At 37.9% G+C, this 24,997-nt stretch overlaps 2 protein-coding genes across 8 annotated transcripts; one reads left to right on the top strand and one right to left on the bottom strand.

Annotated features, from left to right (window-relative positions):
* The first annotated feature begins 9,939 nt into the window (after positions 1-9,939).
* On the top strand, positions 9,940-16,378 carry LOC103721433 (protein NEOXANTHIN-DEFICIENT 1). 7 transcript variants are annotated; one of them, XM_008811633.6, is made up of 11 exons: positions 9,940-10,084; positions 11,453-11,644; positions 11,763-11,846; positions 11,969-12,032; positions 12,252-12,298; positions 12,435-12,489; positions 12,574-12,612; positions 13,054-13,222; positions 14,479-14,545; positions 14,626-14,682; positions 15,916-16,378. In XM_008811633.6, the coding sequence occupies exons 2-11, from the start codon at positions 11,580-11,582 to the stop codon at positions 16,169-16,171; spliced, it is 903 nt and encodes a 300-aa protein (XP_008809855.3). In that variant the 5' UTR covers positions 9,940-10,084; positions 11,453-11,579; the 3' UTR covers positions 16,172-16,378. The 7 variants fall into 7 exon arrangements, with proteins under 7 accessions (XP_008809855.3, XP_008809857.3, XP_089781536.1 ...); XM_008811635.6 differs by having other exon boundaries at positions 9,947-10,084; positions 11,576-11,644; XM_089925410.1 differs by having other exon boundaries at positions 9,972-10,084; positions 11,450-11,644.
* Positions 16,379-17,115: 737 nt separating this feature from the next.
* LOC103721432 (pectinesterase-like) lies at positions 17,116-19,595 on the bottom strand. The gene is made up of 2 exons (XM_008811632.6): positions 18,517-19,595; positions 17,116-17,987 (listed from the first exon to the last, which is right to left on the bottom strand). The coding sequence occupies exons 1-2, from the start codon at positions 19,475-19,477 to the stop codon at positions 17,296-17,298; spliced, it is 1,653 nt and encodes a 550-aa protein (XP_008809854.4). The 5' UTR covers positions 19,478-19,595; the 3' UTR covers positions 17,116-17,295.
* Between the last annotated feature and the right edge of the window lie 5,402 nt (positions 19,596-24,997).

Here is a 24,997-nt window from a genome sequence, read left to right on the forward strand (position 1 = left end):
AAATGTCATGTACATGATTTGGACAAATCAAAAGAAAAAACCTTTCGCAATACATATTGCGATTGGCTTGTAGGGCATCTACTCTTTCAATCTCCCACTTGCACTAAAGCCAATCGCTCTTATATTTTATCCCCATACAATCGAGGTGGCGATCGAACTGCTGTTGTGGTAGAGCTTTAGTGAACGGGTCTGCTAAGTTGTTCTTTGTGTCTACTCATTCAATGACTATGTCTTGTCTCTCGACGATCTCTCGAACGAGGTGGAAGCGTCTTAGAATGTGCTTGGATTTGTGATGAGATCTTGGTTCCTTTGCTTGAGCAACAGCTCCAGTGTTGTCACAATAAACTGAAACTGGTCCAGCAATCTCAGGAACTACTCCCAACTCAGCGATGAACTTCTTCATCCAGACAGCTTCCTTAGCGGCTTCACTTACAGCGATGTATTCTGCCTCAGTAGTTGAGTCAGCTACAATTTGCTGCTTGGAACTCTTCCAGCTCACTGCACCACCATTTAGGATAAAGACATACCCTGAAGTGGACTTGCTATCATCTGGATCTGATTGAAAACTAGAATCAAAAAATCCTTCTAGTTTCAACTCAGATCCTCCATACATTAGAAAAATATCTTTAGTCCTTCTTAAGTACTTAAGAATATTTTTCACAGCTATCCAATGATTTTCTCCTGGATCAGCCTGGAATCTGCTTGTTATGCCTAAGGCATAAGCAACATCAGGCCTAGTACATAGCATAGCATACATAATTGATCCTACTGCCGAAGCATAGGGAATAGAATTCATTCTATTCCTCTCTTCAGATGTCTTAGGAGACATCTTCTTAGAGAGACGTATGCCTTGACTCATAGGTAAGTAACCTCTTTTACTTCCTTCCATACTGAATCTTTTCAGCACACGATCTATGTACTTAGATTGGGACAAGCCTAACATCCTTTTAGATCTATCCCTATAGATCTTTATACCAAGTATATAGGATGCTTCTCCCAAGTCTTTCATGGAAAAGCTTTTTGATAGCCAAGTCTTGACCGATTGTAACATTGGAATATCGTTTTCAATGATTAGTATGTCATCTACATACAATATTAAGAAGACAACGGCACTCCCACTAGTCTTCTTGTACACACATGGTTCATCCACATTTTTGATAAAACCAAACTCTTTGACTGTTGTATCAAAACGGATGTTCTAACTCCTCAATGCTTGCTTTAATCCATAAATGGATCTCTTAAGCTTGCATACTTGATTTGCTCTCCCACTTGAGACAAATCCTTCTGGCTGTGTCATGTAAACCTCTTCCTCAAGATAACCATTAAGGAAGGCGGTTTTGACATCCATCTGCCAAATTTCATAATCATAGTATGCAGCTATTGCAAGCAAAATCCGAATAGATTTAAGCATGGCAACTGGTGAAAAAGTTTCATCATAGTCAATTCCTTGCTTTTGCCTGAAACCTTTTGCCACTAATCTAGCCTTGTAGGTTTCTACTTGGCCATCTGCTCCAATCTTCTTCTTATAGACCCATTTGCAACCTATAGGGTTTACACCTTCTGGTGCATCAACCAAAGTCCATACTTGGTTGGTATACATAGAGTCTATTTCGGATTTCATAGCTTCTAACCATTTGTTAGAGTCATTACTCATGATAGCTTCCGAATAGGTTAGAGGATCATCATTTTCGACGATGTGGGCTTCATCATTCTCAATGATAAACCCATACCTCTTAGGTGCATTTCGCACTCTATCTGACCTTTGGAGAGGAGATGTGTGTTGTGGTTGTACTTCATCAATGGGTACATCTGGTTGAAGAATTTCTTGTGTTTCTATTTGTAGGTCTTGAACTTCATTAAGTTCAATTCTTCTTTCACTGCCCTTTTCTAAGATAAATTCTTTTTCTAAGAAAGTGGCATGCCTACTAACAAATACCTTTTGTTCAGTAGGGTGATAGAAGAGATATCCAATACTTTCTTTGGAATAACCTATAAATGTACATTTATCTGATCTAGCACTTAGCTTATGTCCAAAATTTCTTTTAACATATGCTTGGCAGCCCCATATTTTAAAATATTTAAGATTGGGTTTTCTATCTCTCCATATCTCATATGGAGTACTAGATACAGATTTTGAAGGTATCATGTTTAGCACATATGTAGCAGTTTCTAAGGCATAACCCCAGAAGGAAATAGGAAGATCTGTAAAGCACATCATGGACCTTACCATATCTAATAGAGTACGATTCCTCTGTTCAGCTACACCATTTAGTTGTGGCGTATACGGAGGTGTCCATTCAGAGAGAATGCCCTTTTCTTTAAGATGATTTAAAAATTCACTAGAAAGGTATTCACCTCCTCGATCAGATCGAAGGATTTTAATACACTTTCCGGTTTGTTTTTCAACCATACTTTGATACTCTTTAAACTTATCAAAGGCTTCGTATTTATATTTCATAAGATACACAAATCCGAATCTTGATAAATCATCAGTGAATGTGATGAAGTAAGAGTATCCACCTCTAGCTGGAGTTGTCATAGGACCACATACATCTGTATGTATAAGTCCTAATGACTCACTTGCCCTTTCTCCATGTCCAGTGAATGGAGACTTAGTCATTTTTCCCATAAGACAAGATTCACAAGTTCCTAATGATTCATAATCATAAGGATCAAAGAACTCTTCTTTGTATAACTTGTTGATTCTTGATTCACTTATGTGACCAAGTCGGCAATGCCAAAGGAGGGTATTATTCACTTCCTCTCTCTTTCTTTTATTGCTTTTATTAATATGAAAGACATTGTCATTAAGTAATAAAACTAGAAGACCATTTTCCATAATGCCATTGCAAAGATGCTTATTAGAAAAATAAATAGAGCAACCATTGCCCTTTCCATTAATTTCAAAACCTTTCTTTAACAACAAAGGAATGGAAATTACATTTCTAATAATTTTGGGCATATAATAACAATCTTCTAATTGTAGGAGCTTTCCCGAAGGCAATTCCAAGTTGTAGGTTCCAACAGCTTCAGCCTGGATGGACTCTCCTCCAGCGCCATACAGCTCGAAGTCACCTTTCTTCAAAATTTTAATTTTCTGTAGTCCATGCAAAGATTTGCAAATGTGAAAACCACAGCCGGTATCCAATACCCATGAATTTGAATTTGAAGAACTTAATGACAAGTTGGCATGTAACATAAACATACCTTTTGATGCAACTCTTGCATCGGTCTTCATACTTGCAAGAAAACTCTTGCAATTCCTTTTCCAGTGGCCAGCTTTGCCGCAATGAAAACAGGTACTTGATCCGGAGTTTTTCTTTCCTTTTTTCTTTTTGATGCTACTCTTGGGGTTCAATCGTTTCTTAGAACCCTTATTTTCCGATTTCCTCATAGAGGTGCTATTTATAAGAAGGAGTGGACCTTTATCCTTCCTAATATGCCCTTCAGCTGTTTTGAGCATATTTAACAGCTCGGGCAGGGAGGTGTTCAGCTTGTTCATGTGAAAGTTCACAACAAACTGAGAGAATGAATCAGGCAGTGATTGCAGGATCAAATCCTGACTGAGCTCACTATCCATAGCAAAACCTAATTGACTTAATCTGGTGATCAAGTCTATAACCATAAGAACATGGTTTTGCACTGGAGTTCCTTCATTCATTCTAGCACGGAACAACTGCTTAGATATCTCATACCTAGCAGTCCTGCTTTGTTCTCCATACAACTCTTTTAAATTGAGAAGTATGGATTGAGTGTCCATGCCTTCATGTTGCCTCTGTAATTCATTGTTCATAGAGGCAAGTATGATACATTTGACAGTCACACTGTCATTTTTCCACATCTTATATGTGGCAACCTCCTCTTCTGTAGCATCATCCCCTAGATCTCCAAGATCAGGAGTTTCAAGTATATAGGAAATTTTCTCCTGAGTGAGTACTATCTTTAAATTCCTCAACCAGTCCACATAGTTTGGTCCGGTCAACTTGTTGGCATCTAAGATGCCTCTTAGTGAAAGTGAAGAAGCCATTTAATAATTCTACATATGCAAGAACAAAACTAATATAAGCAGACCAATCATGATGACATGTTTGCAACTAGATAAGGACTTTAATCTAATTTGTCTCCTACTATTTTTATCAAATATCATAGCCCTCTCCTATGATAAACGTGAAAATATAATTTTTCTTAGTAGGGTTGAGATCCTAATTCATCATAAAAAGCCTTGTGTTTACACAACAAACTCTTATGAGTTCAAAGGTAGGAAACTCTTTCCAATTGCATCTCATGCAATTCTCAACTTTATCTTGTCCTCTTAAAATACTTATTGCCTTGTGTTAGCACAACAAACAATAATATTTTAGTTAAGTCAAACCCTTCATTTCCATATAGTCATATTCGAATAATATTGCCTTTGTGGTTGCACAACAAGGCAATATATATTAAAATATGCCATAAGCATCTTAATGCACCAAGACAGTATAACATCAGTCCCCATTGCAAGTCTTGTGTTAACACAACAAACTAGCATGGATCTTGACATAATAATATCGAGGCATGAAGGAAGGCTATCAATAGTGTTATATCAATATTAAGCTTATCCATAATAGGCAATCAAACAATTGGCCAGGTAAGCAGGTGGGAGGCTCCCCTTACTCAGAGAGTAAGGTCCTAATTAAGTAACCACCTTTAGTGCTTTCCTTAGACACCAATTAGATTAATTGTTCTAGAATGGGTTAGCTCAAAGTTTTTCAACACTATGACTTAATATAATTTTTATTGAGGGCTTACTAGTCTCTAGCACATTCTTTAATTGTAACATACATTTAACATGTCTAAAATAAACGATTATGCATCATGGCTATCTCATAGCATGTATAAATCATAAGCAATTAATTAACATGCTTCAACATATTTTCATATGGAAAATTTCATATCATGATATTTTATTACATAACATATCATATATTAATCATACATTTCAGCATTTCTCTAAGCATATGACATTACTATCTCATAGTAAATTAATAATCATACATCATACATAATTATTTGATTAAACCAATTAAGGATGGCTCTGATACCACTGAAGGGTTTTAGCATGTTATAATGCACAGCGGAAGTTAGGAATTTTAAAAATTTCTTGATAAAGTTTCTTAACATAAAACCCTTATAAGCCAAGATCACCTTAATGGAAGCAATCAAATAATATAATATAAATGCAGAAATAGAAGAATACCTCTAACGCTAATCCAATATGCAGAATTTCCACTAGGTGCCCAAGTGTTCACCCTCCAACGTTGATCCACACGAAAACTTGATTTAAGTCTTAAGCTCCAAAGACTTTGATCCTTAATGCAGAATTCTTAAAGAACTCTAATGGCTTGCTTTCCTTTCTTTCTATTTTTCTTTAACCTTCTAAAATTACTTCTAATCCTTTTGTCCTAAAGAAGACCACCTTGTCTTGGCTTAGGACACACTAGAAGCAATGCTAGAAAGAAAGAAACTAATATAAGAAAGAAAGAAGAGAAGAGTGGGGTGGAGTTGGAATGATGAAACCCATGGAGTGCTAGCCTATTTATAATAGGTGTAGGGATGCATCTCCAAGGGATGCATCCCATCCACACATTCTTTCATGAAAGGACATCATTTAAGGGCCATATCAAATAAGAGGAGGTGCAGATCAAGTGAAGAGGTGTATCAAATGATATGTCCTTTCATGTGGTGCCATATTTTGACCAAGTCAACATCACATGCTAATCACATGTCCATCATGCCTCACCTCTTGATCTTTCATGATGATGATCCAAGGGCTCCAATGCAAGGCGCCATTTACTTGACCCATTATGTCTTCATCCAATGGTGGGATTAAGATCCAATGGTCAATTATGATAGCCATCCTCTAACCCAATCCAATTGGGTTAAACCAACTCTCCATTATGTCTTCATCCAACGGTAGATCAAGATCTAACGGTCTAGATTGAATGATTTATTAAATCTAATCCAATTAGACTCAAACCAAGCCAATTAGGTGCCAACTCTTGGCTAACCCATATTAGAAGATGATCTAATCAAATTAGATCAATTAAGAATCAGATTCGAATTCAATTCGAATCAAGAGCTAAGGGTTTGCAACACCTGCTAGGATGTCTATCTTGCAAACATGATCTAATCCAATTAGACCCTTAATAAGTTTTCTTGTGTGTGACCCATTGGGTTCCATACTTAGCCAGCAATAGGTGTGAGTGCAAGTTGACCCAACTTGATTAGAACTTTTCTAATCGATTTAAGTCCAAACTGCGCGAACCCAAACTTAACAATTAGAATCCTTTCTAATTGGTGATCGAATTAAACTCTTTAATTCGATCAAACCTATAAGACAAGATTGACGTCTAGCAACGTGTCATGTCTACCCGAAAAATATGGAATTTGGTGGAAATACCAAAAATACCCTTCAGTGGCAAGTTACCATGCAATTCAATCCTTTAATCAAACTGCATCCCAAATATGTATATGAGTATGAATATATGTCAAACTCAATTTCATATTCATATTTTTCTCAATCTTTTAATAATAATTCAAATAATGAAATAGTAGAAACTCTTTCTAATTTTCATTCTGCTTTGATCAAAGGCTTCCTGAATTATCATATGATTAGAATAAATAGGATGCTATCTTCTCTTACTAGAAGTGATTAATTCCTTGTTGACCTACTCATAATCTTCGTACACAATTCACCATATCCAGAAGACCTCGTACATAACTTATTGTCATGAATGAGTGTAAACCAAAATATGGGTTCATGTGCACAAGATACCATGGTGATCTCAGGTCATAGGATCAGTTGCACAACTCCCACTAAGAGAATCATCTTTTGACATGTAAGTAAGACTTCATAAGATTTCTCTTTGTAGGTCAATTCAGTGAACTCATTCCTCTAATGAGCACCCACATCTTTGTATTAGTGTCTCCACACAAATGATTGTGAGATCAATCATCCTCTGCATCGAGCATACATAAGACATGCCAGTCTTTCCGGTAATCATTGATCCCCGACTCAATGTACCAATGACTGGGAATATTTAAGATTAGGATTTTAGGATTTTAAGTCTCACTAGTATGATCTCATCATAGTCTTAAAACCATTGCCCTAATCTAAGGAGTTTATCATAAATATAATCAACAGCATATGATAAAACATAACGCCTTTATTCATATTTAAATGTCATGTACATGATTTGGACAAATCAAAAGAAAAAACCTTTCGCAATACATATTGCGATTGGCTTGTAGGGCATCTACTCTTTCAGAGAGAACATAAAAATATGCAAGAGGAGAGATTTTCTTCATGTGCCTTCAACTAGGGAAAAGGGGGGGCTTTATATAGGCCCCCCAAAAATATAACTGACAGCCGGATTAAATCCGGCCATCAATGGCCATTTGCTGGGCCATTTTCAACTTCATTCATGCACCAGCTACCCTATAAAAATTAGATATGCAACGGTCTCTCGAAGAAAAGAGAAGACACATAAAAGTTTAAAAGGATATGGATAAATGAACTGCATGCCAGATGGAGCAATGTACAAAAAAATGCACAATAGAGGAGAGAGAGAGGGAGAGAGGAGAGGGAAGAAAACCATAGACATGCAATGGTCCGGCTACACTGCTTTATTATTATAAACTAACGAGGGCAATATGCGAAGTCTCGTGTGAGCGTATATTTAATGCCACATCGGTTTGAGAAAATCTTGAGTATTTATACAGGACTAAGAAAATCTAAAAATACTTTTTGATTAGCCTTTTTAAATGAGGTTCAACCATTAGATCAGATCATCCAAACAATCTATTCTCACATGCCAGTTGATTATACCCATGGTTTAACTTTTTAGAAGCTAATAATATACCCCTTGAGATTAATCAAGTCCTTAGTTTATCTCGCCATGGTTGAACCTCCAACGTGATGGTGACTTGGTGAAGTAGGCAAAAAGCATGGGCCTGGGCAAAACATTAAAGCTCTATTTGGGGGAGCTGTTGGCAGTTGAGCTTTTGGAAGTAGAGCTTTCTGAAGTAGAATTTTTATAACACTTTAATATGTGTTTGATAAACAAACTGAGAAAATACTTTTGTGAGATAAGATGACCATAAAGGATATTACTAGTATTATACAACAGAGTATAATAAAATATAATATATATTAATACATAAATATATGATATAGTATACTATTAATGTAATGTAATATAATATTACTATAATATAGTACTATAACATTGTATACTATAAAATAATTTAATATAATATAAAATTATTTAACATAACATATCAATATATTATGTTATAATGTAATATAATACAATAATAAATGTATAAAATATTATAATTATTAGTGTAAATTAATTTTTCACCCTATGACCATTTATCTCTCTAACAAATTTTCTAGCTTGGTGATAAAAATAGTTAAATAATTACTAATATTTTTATTTATTTATTTATTTAGATCAGATTATTTGCCACTAGCTGATTATTTATTTAGTTATTTATTTATTATTTTATTTTATTGAAATATATTTATTTATTATCTTATTTATTTATTTATTCATTCATTTAACTACATATTTATTTATTTCTTTCTTTTCTTTTCTTTTCTTTTCTTTTTCTCTCCTTTTCTTTTTTTTCTTCTCTTTTTTCTTTCCTTCTCTTCTATTTCTTTCCTTTTCTTATTTTTTTCTTTTCTTTTTCTTTTCTTTTTTCTTCTCTTCTTCTCCTTCCTTCCTTTCTCCCCTTCTTATCCTTTCTTCTCCTCCCATGAGGCCGACGACACCGGAAGGGGGCCGAGCCGCGGCGGCCACAGGAGGGGGCCGCCATGGGGGTTTTGTTGTGGCTCGCCTCTCCAGTCTCGTGGTTGGGACGCCGCGCTCCCGCGGCTGGCGGAGGCCCGGCCACCCCACGGTCGAGCCCGAGCACTCCACGGGCCAGCCGAGCGCCACAGGGGACGTCGCGACGACCTGCAGAGGGATCGCCGGCCATGGGTGGTGGCCTGCGTGGTGGCTACCACTGTGAGCAGCCACGGACTGCCTCCCAAAACAAAAGCAAAAAAAAAAAAAAAAAAACAACGGAGGCAACGACGCTAAGAGGAAGAAGAAGATAGAGAGGGAGAGGGAGGGGGATGGGTGAGAGAGGAAGAGGCGGCGGGATGGAAGGTTTTGGAAGGAAAAAGGAGCTTTTAAATGGGGGTATTTTGGTTAAAAAAACAGCTTCTCGACAAAGCTCAAAGCAGCTTTTTCGTAAAGCGCCAAAATGGAGCTTCTCCCAAAAAGCTGTTTTTAGCTTTCTGAAAAAGCTAAAATAGCTTTTCGAAATTTTTATCAAACACCTTTTTTTTTCAATCTAAAAGTGCTTTTTCGCCCTCCAAAAACTTCCCCAAACAAAGCCTAAGGCCCAAATGTATATGTGTGTGTATATATATGTATATGTACCGACTCACAAGATGTATCAAAATCTTAGCAACATTCATCAAATCCCCATCAACAAGACCCTTGCCAAGATTCACTAAATCATTTTAGTGGATACCGACGAGGATTTCGTTGCTCATCATGATAGCATTTTAAGAAAACTATCATTTTAGTGGATATTGATAAGGATTTCGTTGATCATAATGCTCATGATAGGATTCTCAAAAAGATTCTCAAGATTTGGATGATGTTGTTGATTCGCATGAATAATTTTTGACATACCACAAGATCTCCTGCCAAACTACCAAACGAAAGATCATCTCTTTTTTTAAAAAAATATTTTTTCTTTTTTCCATTTTTTTTATTATGATGACGCTTGGGTGGTCCCGCTGGATCCGAAAGAAACCGGACAAGCCCAATCCAACTGGACACATGGGGAGATCTCATTGGATACGGTGGATCCAAATCCCCCCAAGTGGTCGCCACGTTTGATAGATCTCGACCGAGTTCCGATAGCGTCCCCCTTTCGTCTCTTTAAATTTTAGAAGGAACAGCCTCTTGCTTCGCTCTTTGCTCCTCTCAGTCAAGTCAACTTAGGGATCTTGCCTGGCCGTAGTTCGGCTTCGACCTCCAAGGTATGTGTTTCCTTGTCCAGGGTTTCACTGGGATCCTCCCGTAGAATTCGTTTTGCCAAATTGAAGATGAGTTTAGAGCTTTTATTTCTCCACTTTGGCTCCTGAGTAGGGTTTCTAAGTTTCTTGCCCAAATGACCATTGTTCTACTCTTTTTTTTTGGTAATTTATGATGTTTTATGGTGAAAAAAGGAAATCTTTGCCGACTAGAATTAATTAATCATAGTTATAATTAGTGTATTTGTTATGCTTGCACCCTTTTTCAGTAAAAAAAAAAAAAAGCTTACTTTTTTTGCATTGAAGTACTAAACAAGCTAAGGTTTCTGATTTCGAGTAGTTGTTTTTGTACTGAGGAGTATTGACAGGAAGGTGGGAGGAGTAATTAATAACACAGCTTTGCTATTTCTTCCCATCTCTTAATTATCAACAGAATGGAATTTTTTTGGATAGAAAAAGTGGTCCGGTAGTGCCAAAAATTGCAGACTGGTACTGCTAAGGTGTTGAGGCTTTCATTTGTTTCCCATTCATTTTAAGGACTCGTTTGGTTTGCGGAAAGAATTTTTCTTTACTGTAATTTTTTTTTTTTTGGGGGGGGGGGAGGGGGAGGGGGAAGCTGATGCCTAAATATATGATGCCCGAGAAATAATTGTTGCATGCTTGGTTGACCATGGGAAGTGGCATATTTCAGAATGGCTTATATTTGGTTGAGCATCTATTTTTATGAGAAAGTTATGTAAACTACTTGTTATACCTTTAATCAAGGGAAATATCTTATCCTATTTTATCTAAAAATTTAAGGGTATATTTGGAAAAAATTATGCCAATTCCCAGTTGGTAGGAATTAGACTTTTTCATGTCCCGCATGGGTTTTTCTATCCCATGAAATATGAAATCTTATTCTCATGGGAATGGGAATGCTACTTTTCCATCTTTCTCTTTTGAAAACTCTTGCCAAGCATGAGCTATTTCTTCATTTTCCCGTGAACCACACTTTTCCCCCACCTCTTCCTACGAACCAAACGAGTCCTAAATTTTACATTTTGCACTGGACTAGAATATAGAGGTGTCATGAGTCTTCGAGGCTTCTACATGTTATGTCAAATGCTTGTTTTGTACATGTCAATCAAGGTTCTTTGAGATTGTGGTTCTATAAGCATTTGACGGCGAGTCCATAAATTGGGACTGCAGATTTCATTGTTCATCATATTTGCTAAAGACTGTTTTATTGTCATTGTTCCAAAACTTTTAATTTTAACATATGAGCCTGGTGGACTAAGTTTAGCAGGATGAGTACAATTTTGGTCAAATTGATTCTAGAAATTCTTTTTGTTAGAATTCCAGCCTCATCTTTTAAGTTCCATTTTTTAGCAGTTCTATGGTACTATTGCATCACCTGCTGTTCTTTTTTCAACTTTGCCAACCTGTCCCCTTTATGAGACTAAAAGTCCAGCTCTGAATCAACTGAACGATTTGCCTTTTGGATGTGGATTGGAGATTGATGGAAGCTGCAGAAAGACCTTCTTCTGGTTACACCCTTGGGCCACCATGGTTATTTAAAGGCAGGCAAGCCCTTTGCCACTTTCCATTCTGGCTTACTTGGAGGGGAAAAAAATTCATCTATTTAACCAATATATATGAATGAGTTATTTACAAGCTATATTTGCATGCATTTCCTTTTTAGTGCTCTATACCAACTTCATCTCGTGAAAGCAGAAACTGCTCGGGCTTTCATTCCAAAGGAGTTAAGACTAGTTGAAGCGTTTGGGTACTTTCTGATCTGTGGAAACATTTTTCTTGTTCATTAGTGGGAATCATGATTGGACAAGGCTCTCCACCAAACAGTAAAATTAGTTATCTATGTAATTAAGATGAGCTTCGGCTTCACAGGTATACCCTTGGTGGTCTCTTCCTTGCTCACTATGATGACAGCCCAGCTGGAAGGTTTGATGAGGTTTGACATATTGACTTTCAGTTAAAAATTTGTTCATACCCAAGAACTTGGAAAGCTAATCATAAATTGCTTATTCAAGGGCATTTTTAATCAGATGCTAAATAACAGCAGAGTTAGACCAAGTTATAGAAATTCTGACATGGATGCATTTTAGTGTATTTATGCTCTTACAACCTGTAATTGATCATTGCTAATCTACTTGAGTACGTACATTCTCAGCTCGTGGTGATTGCTGGCATCGTATGGAACCCACCGACTTCATGCGCGTAATGGTTCTATACCCTGTAGCTGGTATAATAGGGAACATAAGATTACATTCATATATCATAGCTGTTGTTCCTTATTTGTAATCATAGTGTTCACTGTGATATCTCTCTTTTGTTTGATTTAATTCATTCATAGATGGGCTGCTAGAGTACTTGTGAATAGTTATGAGGCTTGCGGGCATGGCCGAAAGGTATGATAGAGCATTTCTATGTAGTGTCATTTTTCTTTGTTCTATTCTGCCATTATTTACTTGACACAACTTACATTTTTATAGGAAATAGGGCTTCCAAGCCATGTTGCGGTATTCTCAAAGGTACTCTAAATTAAATGATCCAGTTTTCTAGACTTATGATACATAGCACAAAGAAAGGACTGGGATCTTTTTTTTCTCTATTTGTTAAAATACATGCATACTCAGTTCCATTATTGTGTGGAGAACATTGTATATACCATGCAGTTCTTACGGGTTGTCAGGAGCTTATTATTCATCCAACAATTCTGTGTTTTTTTTTTTGTTTTTTTTTTTTTTTTTTTTTGATTTGGTAATCTGTGCTTCATGTGTGGACACAGATAACAAAATAACAAATATATCAAATATGGTAGAAGCATATATAGTCCATTTTCTGCAATCTTTGTCCATTTTCTTATGCAAGTAAATCATTGAGCAGCAGAACTTAGTGTTAAAAGATATCTACAAGTGTCTTACAGGTTGATGCACTTAGCAGTCTGATGTTATTCATCTTCTTTGAGACAGAGAAAAATGGAAATAATGGAGAAATCATCAAGCAGACAGAGCAGTTTCCTAAACATGATTGGCATGAGTTCTGCTTACTGCAAGTCAAAGGAGCATGGTGAGATCCAAGTATCAGAAATTAAGGGCTCTTCCCAAATGTCCATATGTAACATCAATTTGCCGTTTGTTGGTGAGTGAACTGTTTAGATCCATTGAAATATATTTTGTGAATGATCTATTATGTGCCAATCAGTTGCTTTCTCCTTATTGTATAATCTACTATAACATGACTGTCAGATAATCTGGATCAATATTTTTACAGCAGTTTTACTGTCTGATCGTAGCTGTTTAACAACTACTTTTTCAACTTCATGAATGAGTTTGAATTAATATGGAATATTTTCCTCATAGAAACAGGTGAAATACAAAATTTCTAACACCATTCTCAAGTAAAAGAGACAGGGCTTGTGGATTATAGTCATGAAAGTTATATGCTAGCCACTTCAGGGGGAATATATATTTGGTCAATATTCTTATCTTTTGCCATTTGTTAAAAATTACTATCCTTTTTAAATTAGTTCATTTTGTTTCACTGTTCTCGGTACTTACTAGACTAATTAGTAGATTCTATCTTGCTTTAGTCAATTTGACCACATTGTGATTTTGTGACAAGGTTTTCAGATGATCATGTTTAGTTTTAGGAAATGTTTTCCAAGCAGGTGACAGACTCTATGGCTGAGTGTCTGATATGCCTCTGTTTTATTTATTTTTTTTTCTTGATAATGTTGACTGCTATTTGCAAGTTTTGTTTTTTTTCCTTTTTCAAATGTTGTTGAGGCACAAGAATACACAACTAATGATATAGTGTAGGGCCTGATGAAACAAGAGTACAAAGTATTGGAAAATGCTTTGTGCTTTGATGAATAACTTCTTAAGGAATATAGAGGTTAAAGATTGGTCCTGTAGTTTGTTGAACTGGATTAATTTTAACATTTAATATATAATGAATCAGTAATTGTGATAAATTACTTAATCTAGGAATGTGATATTTGTAATCACGAGATAAACCTGCTTTCTAGTTTCAATGCTGAAAGAAGTCTTGGAAACTGGAGACTAGGTATTTCTTTTGGGTGGGGAGGGGGGGGGGGGGGATGCGGGGCGGATATGAGTTATAAAGCCAGAATGAAATCCCTTGTTTGTTTGAAGATATTAAATTCTTTCAATTAGTCCAGCAATTTGATTACATTTCTTAATTTCTAAGTCGATACCTTGTTTGTTTGAAGAAATGCTAATGTAGGGTCTATTTTGCTGCAAAAGGAAAACTTAGGGTAATTGTAATCTAAAGCAATGATTTTTTTTTTCTAAATTAATGTCAGAAGAACATATATTTCTTGTTCTGATTTATTACTGTTCTCTTTCTCCTGGTCATGAGCTTGGTGATGGCAGTGCCGAAATCTAAAACAAATGAGAAATGTATGGGTCCTATGATCAGAATGTCACTTCCGAGCTTTAGGTCAGTGTCTTACAAATACTGAGTTCAGCTTTCCTGCCATGTTTTGACTTGAGAATGACTTCTATATTATGGAATTTCAGTGGCCAAACCGAACACAACCCCCAGCTTCTTAAGTACTCCTGCCAGATTGAATGCAGGTCTGCATTAACTGTGATATGACTTATCTTTATCAAGGTTAATGAGTACATTACATTTCTTTACCTCTATGCTGATGCTAAGACATGATACTTTTCTGTTACAGCAGTTGCTTGTTTTGTGGAAGAGAAAAAATGTAGCTTGTCTAGATAAATTATCCTATTAAAGTAAGATATCAATTTGTTCATCTTTCAGATTAAACTTTGAAGTAGCAAGTCCAACCAGTTAGGCGATTCATCTGATAAGAAATAATTCTTACTGTGATATGGATGTGAACCTTTTTTGCAGTCAGTCTATAATTCAAGTACGAAAGAAGTGGATGATTTATCCATGCAATCTCCCATATAGAGAAACAAGTCTAAATTTTGGGGACCTTTTTGCAGAATTACTGATTCATGCAGGGTTTAAAACTGTGACTTCAGAGCATGTTTAGAGCATCCTTAAACTGGACATTTTCAGCTCCTTTTTGTCATCATGCCTGAAACAGGCTTATGTTGGGAAAATGGTAATCTAGGCTTAAAAAATAGAAGGAACAGAAAGGTTAAAACACATTTTTAAATCTATAAAACATGGAAAATATATGTGCAGTCTTTCAACATATGGTGAAAAATCTGTCAATTATGACTCAAGGTGCATCAATTCTTTCATGGAATTGTCTTTTTTTTTCCTGAAAGAAAAGGACGGAATTGGAGCACCCACCTGGATTTCAACTCTTTCATGAAGTAGTGAAATAGATACAAGAAAGTTAGTGGCTAATAGTCTGAAGGTGTAATGCTAATACTTGTAACTATCAAATTGATGAAGTTGGCGTAGGTATAAGTAGATTCTTATGTTCTGGATGTAGTTTATGTAACTTCAGTAGAAATCTCGTGTTTTCAATTTGATGAGACACCTGTGTTGTAATGTGAAAAAATCAGTGCATTGTTTCATATGAAATTTTAAACCGTGTATTCCTTCGAGTTATGGGGATATGATTGTCACTTGTTCAACCTTTCTTAAACAACTGGCTGTTGTAGAGTTTGTTTTTGTATGAACTAGCTTTTTGATCTTTTTCTTGCATTCAGGCCATGAGACATTTTCTTTCAAATCAATCAACAAGCTCTGTATATTTTGAAATTTCTGTTGGTTATGGATTTCCTATGAGTCTGTGACCTGTGGAGGCCCACCAAAGCATGTTAGAATTATCCTTGTTCCTCCTCAGCAGGCTCTAGCTCATAATGGAATATACTGTGCAGGGTGCGAGTGGTGGAGACTGCTAAAATATCAAGGCCAAAGACTATTGACGCTGATGATGACCATAACACCAATATTAGCAATCAAGGTTCCAAATGTTTTGCTGAAGATGAAGCACGGAACCGAAGCATTTCGGTGTTGCTATCAAGACCCATCATGGCTTTGGAGTTCAACTTTCTAAAGATGCAGGTTGAAGCTCCCACTGTCGTGGTTCCTCACTGTAAGAAGAATCAACTGGAAGAATCAAGATCTCACTAAATCAATATTCAGAGCATTTTATTTTACAAAATGTCTTTAATTGTTCGTCTTTGCCATTTGTTTGTGTGGTGATATTTTTTCACTAAAGTGGAAATTCATTAGATGCATAAAATAGCCGATGATATAACATGCTTTGGCTATGACTATTGTTGACTCTGGTGGTGTTTTGCTAATAGTAAGTAATTTAAACACTCAGGTATTCCACAAGGTCCTTGTTTGATTAGTATGGCTTCTGATACTTGATACTCTTAGTCCATTGAACTTTACCATTGGTATTAAAACCCTTTTTTAGACGTCATGGGTTTCCTTCTCATTTTTCCTTCAAGACATGCGAATGTACCTCTTCTTGGAAGTATTTTTTGCATGCGAATGTACCTCTTCTTGGAAGTATTTTTCCTTCAAGACATGCGAATGTACCTTTTCTTGGAAAAGTAATGGAAAAGTATTCGTTACAAAGAGTCCGTATAAATAGTTCCTTCAACCATTTGATGGGATCATCCAAACCATCTACTCTCACATGCCTATCAGTATACTGTTTTTTAAGTTGTCTACAATAAAGTCCAAAGAAAGGAAACGGTCTTGTGCACAAACTTATTCCCAACATATCCTATCCTGTTCCCTTTCCTCAATATGAAATAGATACTTGTAATTATATATTGTTCTTTTAAAAGTTTGTCCTTGAGTTTGGATATCTTATTTGAGAGGACTTCTGATGCCCATGGTTTTTAAGTTTCTACAAGCTAATAACATACCCATGGGATGAAAGTCTTGAAAAAAGCTCTACTATGCCAAACTAGATAAAACAATTTAGATGTCAGTATTTCGGCCACTACAGTGAGAGCTATCTATCATATGCATTGGTTGTAATACTTACTGATTAACAAATCAATCGTATGATTACCGACGAAACCTAATAATATGCTGGTGAAGATAAGCCCGAAGCATTTACAAATTGAAGTTGCCAAGCCCCAAGAGTGCTTTCTCATTATATTTTTCAAAGCTTCTTATAAGATAAACCACGAGAAAATCACATTTTTAATATCCCACATGCCTCTCATTTCAAAGGAAGCCCGCATACAAACGCTCAAACCACAGCCAGCACCACCTCTTTATCTAAACCTGATTCACAATCCTTCTGTGAAGGCCACTCCAGTGGGCTGCAGCCAAGTCCCTCCCTGAATCAACCCTGCCACAGTAAAATCCTTAGCGACATTAGGGTCGGTTATCACATGGTAGCCAGTCCAGTTCACACGCCCACTAGTCCCAGCGCCTGGGCCAATATTGGCATACTCTCCATAGTACAAGGTGTCCAGTGCAAAGTCCCCACTCCATTCCATCCATCCCTTGGGATCCACATGATCATCAATGTAGGATTGCATGAACACTGTCCTCGAGTACTCCTTCCATGGCCGGCCGAGGTACGTCGGTATCGACCCCTTGATCGGCTCGAGGTCATCGCTTGGCACCACCTTGCAGCTCTGGATTGAAGTCCCTGTGTTTTGGTTCGGGTCGACCCGGCCTTGAGCCGTCACAAGGTTCTGCTGGTGGCTCATCGGTTTGCGGGCAATAAGGTTGCAATTTTGGAAGACCACTGCTGCATTGCCGAAGATGAAGTCGACGGTGCCTGAAATTACACAGTCTCGATAGAATTGACGGAGGGAGTGGGCATAGAGTGTATCTTGGTAGCCATCGAGACGGCAACGATTTATGACCGATCGATCAGCACCGACTCGCAGAGCCACTGCCTGGTGCTTCTCGGGTCCTGCTGTGTTCTCAATGCAGATGTCTTGCAGCATGAATCCTTCCCCCACGGCAGCTGCATTCCAATAAAAATGTCTTAAGGTTGGACTAGTAATTAACTTCTACCAACATATATCCAAATTTCAGCATTTGCATGCCGCACAGATATTGTAGAAATCATGAAATTTCTTTTCTCAGTGACAGAAATGATGGCAATTAAAAGCCATTTTTGTATAGCAGCAAAATGTGATGATTTGTCTAAAAAAATAGGATACTAGAACTTCTTGCTTCTGCTTTGAGAAGAATTTTCTAATTACAGAGCTTATACTGGAAACATCCAACAAGATGAGTTTTTAACTAAATAATATTAATTTCATGTCAAAATTGCTACTAAATTTCAACATATTCCAGGCAAGAAATCAGCCAACATATCTGTAGGTCTCCCTGCTATCATAAGAAAATATCAATCCTTAAATATAACAAAAAAATCCAACCAAGATAAATATTGCAAGAAAAGAAAAACAAAACGAGTTATAATGCTATATAATTAATTTCTCAAAATAAGCCAGAAATCTTGGTTGCTGATAAGTTAAAAGCACACCAACCTAATGTTGCTGAGTTGAAAGTCGTCGACCCATCCACAACATTGAGACTGCCAGTTATAACGGTCGAATTCATACCGTCGCCAACAATCATAACATTAGTCTTCTTCTTTCCGACGACCACATTCTCTTTATACGTTCCCTCCTTCACATAAATCACATACCGCACCTTCCCCTTGTCGGGGGCAGAATCCACCGCCTCCTGCACCGTCTTATAGTCCCCACTCCCCTCCGCCGCCACCGTCACGTTCGCCGCAATCCCGTCCGACGAAGAAGATTCTAGAAGCTTCCGATCCTTGACCGTCAGCCATGACGGAAACCTTCTAACACGTTCGATTGCATCACCGTCAGACGGGGAAACGGCGCTTAGAACGGCGAGGGAGGCGCTCGCCAACGCCGTTAGGGATTCTAAATGGGCCTCCATTAGTGGGCCGATAGGCCTAGTAAGCCCGTCTGAGCACGTGACGTGGTTGGTCAGCGCGGCGCTTAGCCACGTGCGAGCTTTGGTGTAGGCCTCAGCGGAGATGGCGGAGGCCGAGTCGCGGAGGAGGTCACGTGAGAGATCCATCAGATGGATGCAGTCAGCGAGGGCAGACCGTTGGATGGAGCCGGTTCCATCGATCGGACGGTGGAAATTGTCGGCGACGGTGAGGAAGGAGTCGATTTGGAGGAGAGATTGGTGGAGGATGGTTTGGAGGACTTGGACCGGGTCCGGTTTGGACCGGCGGCCGAGGGCGGAGAGGGCCGTGGAGATAACGGCGTTGCATGGGGCCGGGCTCGGGGAGTTGGCGCAGAGATGGGAGGGGTTGGAGGTGGTGGTGTTGGTGTTGAGTTGGACGGTGATGAGGGTGGCGGTGCAAATGAGGGAAGCTAAGAAGAGCGTGAATAATAGGGCGTTGCAACGATGGGTGCTCTTCCTGCAGGTGGCAGGAGAAGAAAGGAGGGGTTCATGGCTTTGTTCCATGGTTGTACTACCATGGAGAGGTTTATGCTTCCGATGAGCTTACTTTATAGGAAGGTTGGGGTGGAAAGAGAGAGGGAGATAGAGAGAGAGTTACAGTCAGAAAAGCTAAAAAAGCCTACGGTCAATAAAAGCTGCCGGGTGCTCTCATAAAGCTGCCGTTGCAACTCAACCACCCGCGTGGCAGCCCGCTGCCCTTCTTTCCTCAGATAATATTTGATGCAGATAGAAAATTTTTTATACCCTTTTCACTGGCACGGACAAATCCTCATGATACATCATTCCAACACCATCTCAGTATCAAAGTACCAATAACATTCCCAACGGACAAACCAGGTGGAGGGCATCCGGTCTTTGTATTTAATAGACGCCCACGCGTTTCGAATATGAATCATTCTGTTGGAAACAAAACGTCGTTCCAACTGTACTACCACTCAGTGGTCGAGTTCTTTTCTTTAAACAAGCAGTATATGCATGGTTACGAGATCACATCTATTTATTTATTTATTTATAGGAATGATTACATTTATTTGGATGCTTGGAAAATTAAGATCTCTTGATTGCAAACTTAAGATTTATAGAATATGGAACACCTTATCATACAATCGGACACCACCACATACACCAAAACTTGTAATCTTGGATGGCCATAAAAAGTAGGAGCTAATGATAAGCTGCTACGTTGTGCACTGCATTCTGCATGGTCTAGCTGATCCACATCCCCCATAATTAGGCATGGCTTTTACAATGGCCTACTTCACTAGGAGCCTTATCCACAGTTCTTAACCTTAAATGATCATAATACTATCTAGATGCTCTTGTCCCACAGAGTAATTATGGATTAAAATAAGCAACATTTCTACTCCATTCCGAGTACTTTCGAGTGACTTCCCTAGGGTTCTCATTTTTGGGGGATGGCTTTAGAACGACAAAGTCCAACAGGCATGTGAGTCCCATGATTCTGTCGGTGCATCATTATAATATGTTTGAGAAACTTTGGCCTTGTGGGGGCACAATCTACTCCATTAGCGGAGCTAAAAGTTGAGTGCATGCATAATCGGCATCTTCTTATACATTACATCCCTGATGGTCCTATCATTGCACATTCATATATCTTCTAAGACAAAAGGAAGGCTTGTTTTAGAGGAAGACACCAGTTTGATAGATTATTATTTGGGCACACTGAAGCATTTCTATATATTTTGACAGTACCCAGACCAGATATCCTAGAAGGATTGGAGGGGGATCCAAAGTTCAAACATACTAGTATTGCCCCTTTTGTGGTTAATAGCTGGATTTGATATTATTGTTGCTGGAGTAATGGGTAACAGTGGCATGCATAAAGGGTCAAGAAACTTAGAACGTTTGATGTTACTTTTTATTTATGCGAAACAAGGCGCATGGCATGGGCCTATGGGTGGACGCACACAATGAGAAATACAGCAATTATGTCAAGCGACCACCAGAAGGGCAGTCTACAAATTTAACATATGCCCGCTTTTTCTGAAAGAAAAAAGATCTGGTGGAAATTAATATGAATTACTCTACAAATTTACAAGGTTGGAAATATAACCAGGAGAAGATCTCTAGGTTTCACCATCTGTTTCAACAAATTGAGTCCCAATAGTCAATACATACAATCTTAATGAAAAAAGATTATCATAGAGAAAAAGTACCAATTTATTGAGTTGGTAACATTACTGGATATTCGATACTGGCGATTTTGATTCTAGCGTGCTCTTTAACTTATTTTAGTTCTATCATGCCATGCCCTTATTTGATTTTAGTTTACTTCCCTCTAAAATGTGTGTGTGAGGGCATTTCCATTGATCAAAACATACTACTCCCCAAATCATTCCCAATCCAGTAACAAGATTCTTTTGTTTCATCTTTGCTTCAAAACTGGTCTGGCATAATATTACGCCCCCCGACCCAAGATCACAAGCCTGAGGATCGCAGCAACCGCCGCATACTCGTAGAAAATTCTCTCCCCAGGCATGTAAGGCTTCTCATCATGATATCATAATCAGGCAGTAGAAATAATTTAAATAACAAATCCAACTGTCAAATAAAATTTAAGTCTCACAATTCTAACCATGTTCTAAAGTAACACATCAACTTAAATAAACTCTAATCTACGATAATCTATGCCAAAGTTCTGCTAATCACTCTGCCATATTAGAATTCCGATTAGGTTAGTTCTTTGAATCTGTAAACAAAAATAAAAAGTCGAATAATGAGCTAGATGGTCCAATAAGCAATGATCACTTTAGCTAAATAAATCAAACAATCAAATAAATAATAATATGCAGAAAATAAGCTTACATACAATAATAACACGTAAATTAAATCTTTACGAAAAATTAATTTTTCTTTATGGATTCATATTCTTTCAAATACTCAATTTATCTTATCAACTTTAAGCTATGACAATATTTTCCTTGTGGCAGAGTCATAACACCATGCATCTTCATGCGGTGATCTATGCATCATCTTGTAGCAAAGTTCTTTAGGACCATGTATCTGCTTGTGGTATGTTGCGCATTATTTTGCGACACAACCTTCAGGATAAATCGTGTGTTAACATATTAGCTCCTATTGGCGGGGTCCTCAATATAGCCGGATCGAAATTCAAATAATTTTAGAATTTCATACTTCAATTCGAAAATCATGCGGTGTCAAAATCAATCAATTATATCCATAATAAGATTCATAATATTCCAAAATAATATATTCAATAATAATATACTATGCATCAAATCATGCATAATAAAAAATATCACTCAATAGTCATGAATATAATAATTTTATAATTACTAATAAATTAAAAAATTGTGAAACATTACTTACCTTTCTAGCGAATCCAAAATATCAGTCCAAATAATTTCAAAAATGCTTTTAAGATCCCAGTATTTAAAAATTATATTTTTATTAGAATTTATCATAATTATTCCGAAAATAGAAATCCTAATTCCAGCACTCTCATAGGGCTGACCTAATAGAAGTGCCCAACACCCTAGTTGGTTTGATCAAAGCAAAATTCATCTAATCATACTCGTATTAGGATACAGGAGTTTCAATAGAGATCAAAGGACCAATTCTAACAATATCTAAAAAGGGCCAAGGTGGGGGCTCACGCACCGCCCACGAACCATGGATTAAGGCCCTTCACCAGAGTCGATCCAAAATCATGAAGAGAGCTACCATACTAGACCTAACATCTCTAGAGAGAGAAAGTCTAGTAGAGAGAGAATCAAGAGAGAAAAAAAAAGATGGAGAAGAGAGAGAAATAGAGAGAAGGAAAGAGAGCAAGCTTCTCTCTCTAACTAAGGAAGAGGAAGGAATAGGGTGATTGCAGGTGGTGCCTAAGGTCAAGGGATCCATGGCTGGCCAACAGGTGGCGACTGGCAGCCGGTAGCGCCAACTCGATCAAAAAACGGGGGTTTCTAACGTTTAAGTCATGAAACAAGGCAATCCTGGAGGTTGGAACTCCGACCATGGTCGTAAACTGTCGTGGGGGATCAAGAGAAGACTCCAACGATGAGTAGGGGTGCAAATGGGTTGGGGTGGATTGGGTCATAAGTGACCCCGCCCCAACTTGGTTCTTTGTTTGGGTCCAATTTTATACCCAGACTCAACTCAATAGAAAATCGGATCGGGTCGGATCCACAGCTATAATTTTTGATCCAACAGGTTATTTAGATCAAGTCGGATCTATTTATAAACCAAATCCAATCTAAAAAAATTGAGTCTGGTTCGGATCCGGGTCGGATCATGCTATGATTTATAATAAAGAAATATAATTCACTACTTTAAGGTTGAACTTTTTATCTGAAGTTTTTCTTTACCAAGATAAGGAAGTTTAAACACTTTTTAGAATATATACCATTTTAGTTACAAACATCCAAGTATGGGTATCTAGCGTTTATAGATATTTCTCGAGTATTGTGTGTGCAGCTTAGGATTATCTTAATTACGCGCATATTTTCTACACCATGAATTAATCCTGCATTCAGGCTATCAGGCGTATGTGATGGAATGAGTTCATGTATTGGAAAAATTCAACTCTCCTCGAAACCTATCATCCTTGCACCCGTTTCAAAATATACATGCCGATACACTAATGTAAAAGAAGAAAAGAAGAAGGAATAAGAACCCAAGCTTAGGAGCTCAAAGCTAGATGAGCATCAAATGATGGCTCGTGTTCTAATTCTCCTTTTTCCTCGTTTATCCACGGATGAGAGAGGCTAAAGTGGATTTTGAGGAGGAACAAGCTTTTTTTTTTTAAAAAAAAAAAAAAGATTTCCTGATGAACAAGTGAATTGTTGAATGGGGAAGAGAGAAAAGAGGAGCATCATGAGTTATGAGTTTTTGATAAAGAAAGACGAATGATGGATGTTGATATTTTTGACCGATTTGCTGTCTACGTATAACGAGGGTGCAATCCTTAAAAGATTTCATCATTCCAAAAGAAACAATGATAATAAAAATATTCTAAGCTTGTAGTCTCCTGGTCACTGCGGCCTAAGACAAGGGAGTTTCAAATTGGATAATGCCCTGCGGCCTGCAGACTATGGGCCTGCGGGCCCAAAATAGATAATTCATGTTTGAATCGGGTTGGGTCGGGCTATTGGATAAATGATCCAAAATAGACTCCAAAACAACGGGTTGGGTCGGGTCGGGTCGGGTTGAGATTCAGCAAATCCAGACCCAAATCGAAAAATAGAATGAGTCCAATTTGAGACACTGACCTATCCCCACGGGTCCTCAAAAACGGATCGGATCAGGTCTAAACAAGTTGGGTCGGGTTGCGTCATGGGTCAACCTGACCCATTTGCAGCCTTAGCGACGAGCGCCGGTAGTGGAACCCGCCAGAAACAAGAAAAAAACGATCGGTCCACGAAAATAGGAGAAATAGGGCTAGCCCTTCTTAGCCAAAATTTGGCGATCATCGGCCGACATTGGGGTGGAAGAAAAAGGAAAGGAGTAGCTTGAAGGTGACAGGGTCCTTACCTGTTTTTCAATGGTGTTTGGACATGGCAACAGTGCGAACAACGATCGACACTCGGAGAGAAAAATCAAAGAAATCTCCAACGAAAAGCTTCGATCAAGGCTGCAAGCTCTAGTGGGGTGCGAGAGGAGTCGGGGAAGGCTTCTAAATAGGCTTAATTGTGACTAGAATCCGACCTAGTGTCGAATTTCATCCGATGATTTTGGAGAGGAAGAACACTCCCATTGACGGTCTCTTCTCTGTTGGCATGTGCATGGCACATGTGTCCTTTTTTTTTTTTTTTTGCTTGCTCTTCTTTTGATTTGGGCCAAGATCACTAGGCCGATCAAGTGGACCAGGGCCAACAAAGTAGGTTTTACATTATCAGGAGTCTTCTTCCCTATTCGCCCGTGCCTAGCATGTGCGTACTTTTTTATTTTTTTCTTCTTCTTTTGGTTTGGACCAATATGAATGGACTAGTTAAGTGGACCCGGCCCAGCTTGCAGGATTTTTTATTATTAGGAGTCTTTTTC

The sequence above is a fragment of the Phoenix dactylifera genome, chromosome 9, assembly GCF_051530095.1.
Source record: "Phoenix dactylifera cultivar Ajwa chromosome 9, Ajwa_hap1_PhDact_Kaust_v1.1, whole genome shotgun sequence".
NCBI lineage: Eukaryota > Viridiplantae > Streptophyta > Magnoliopsida > Arecales > Arecaceae > Phoenix > Phoenix dactylifera.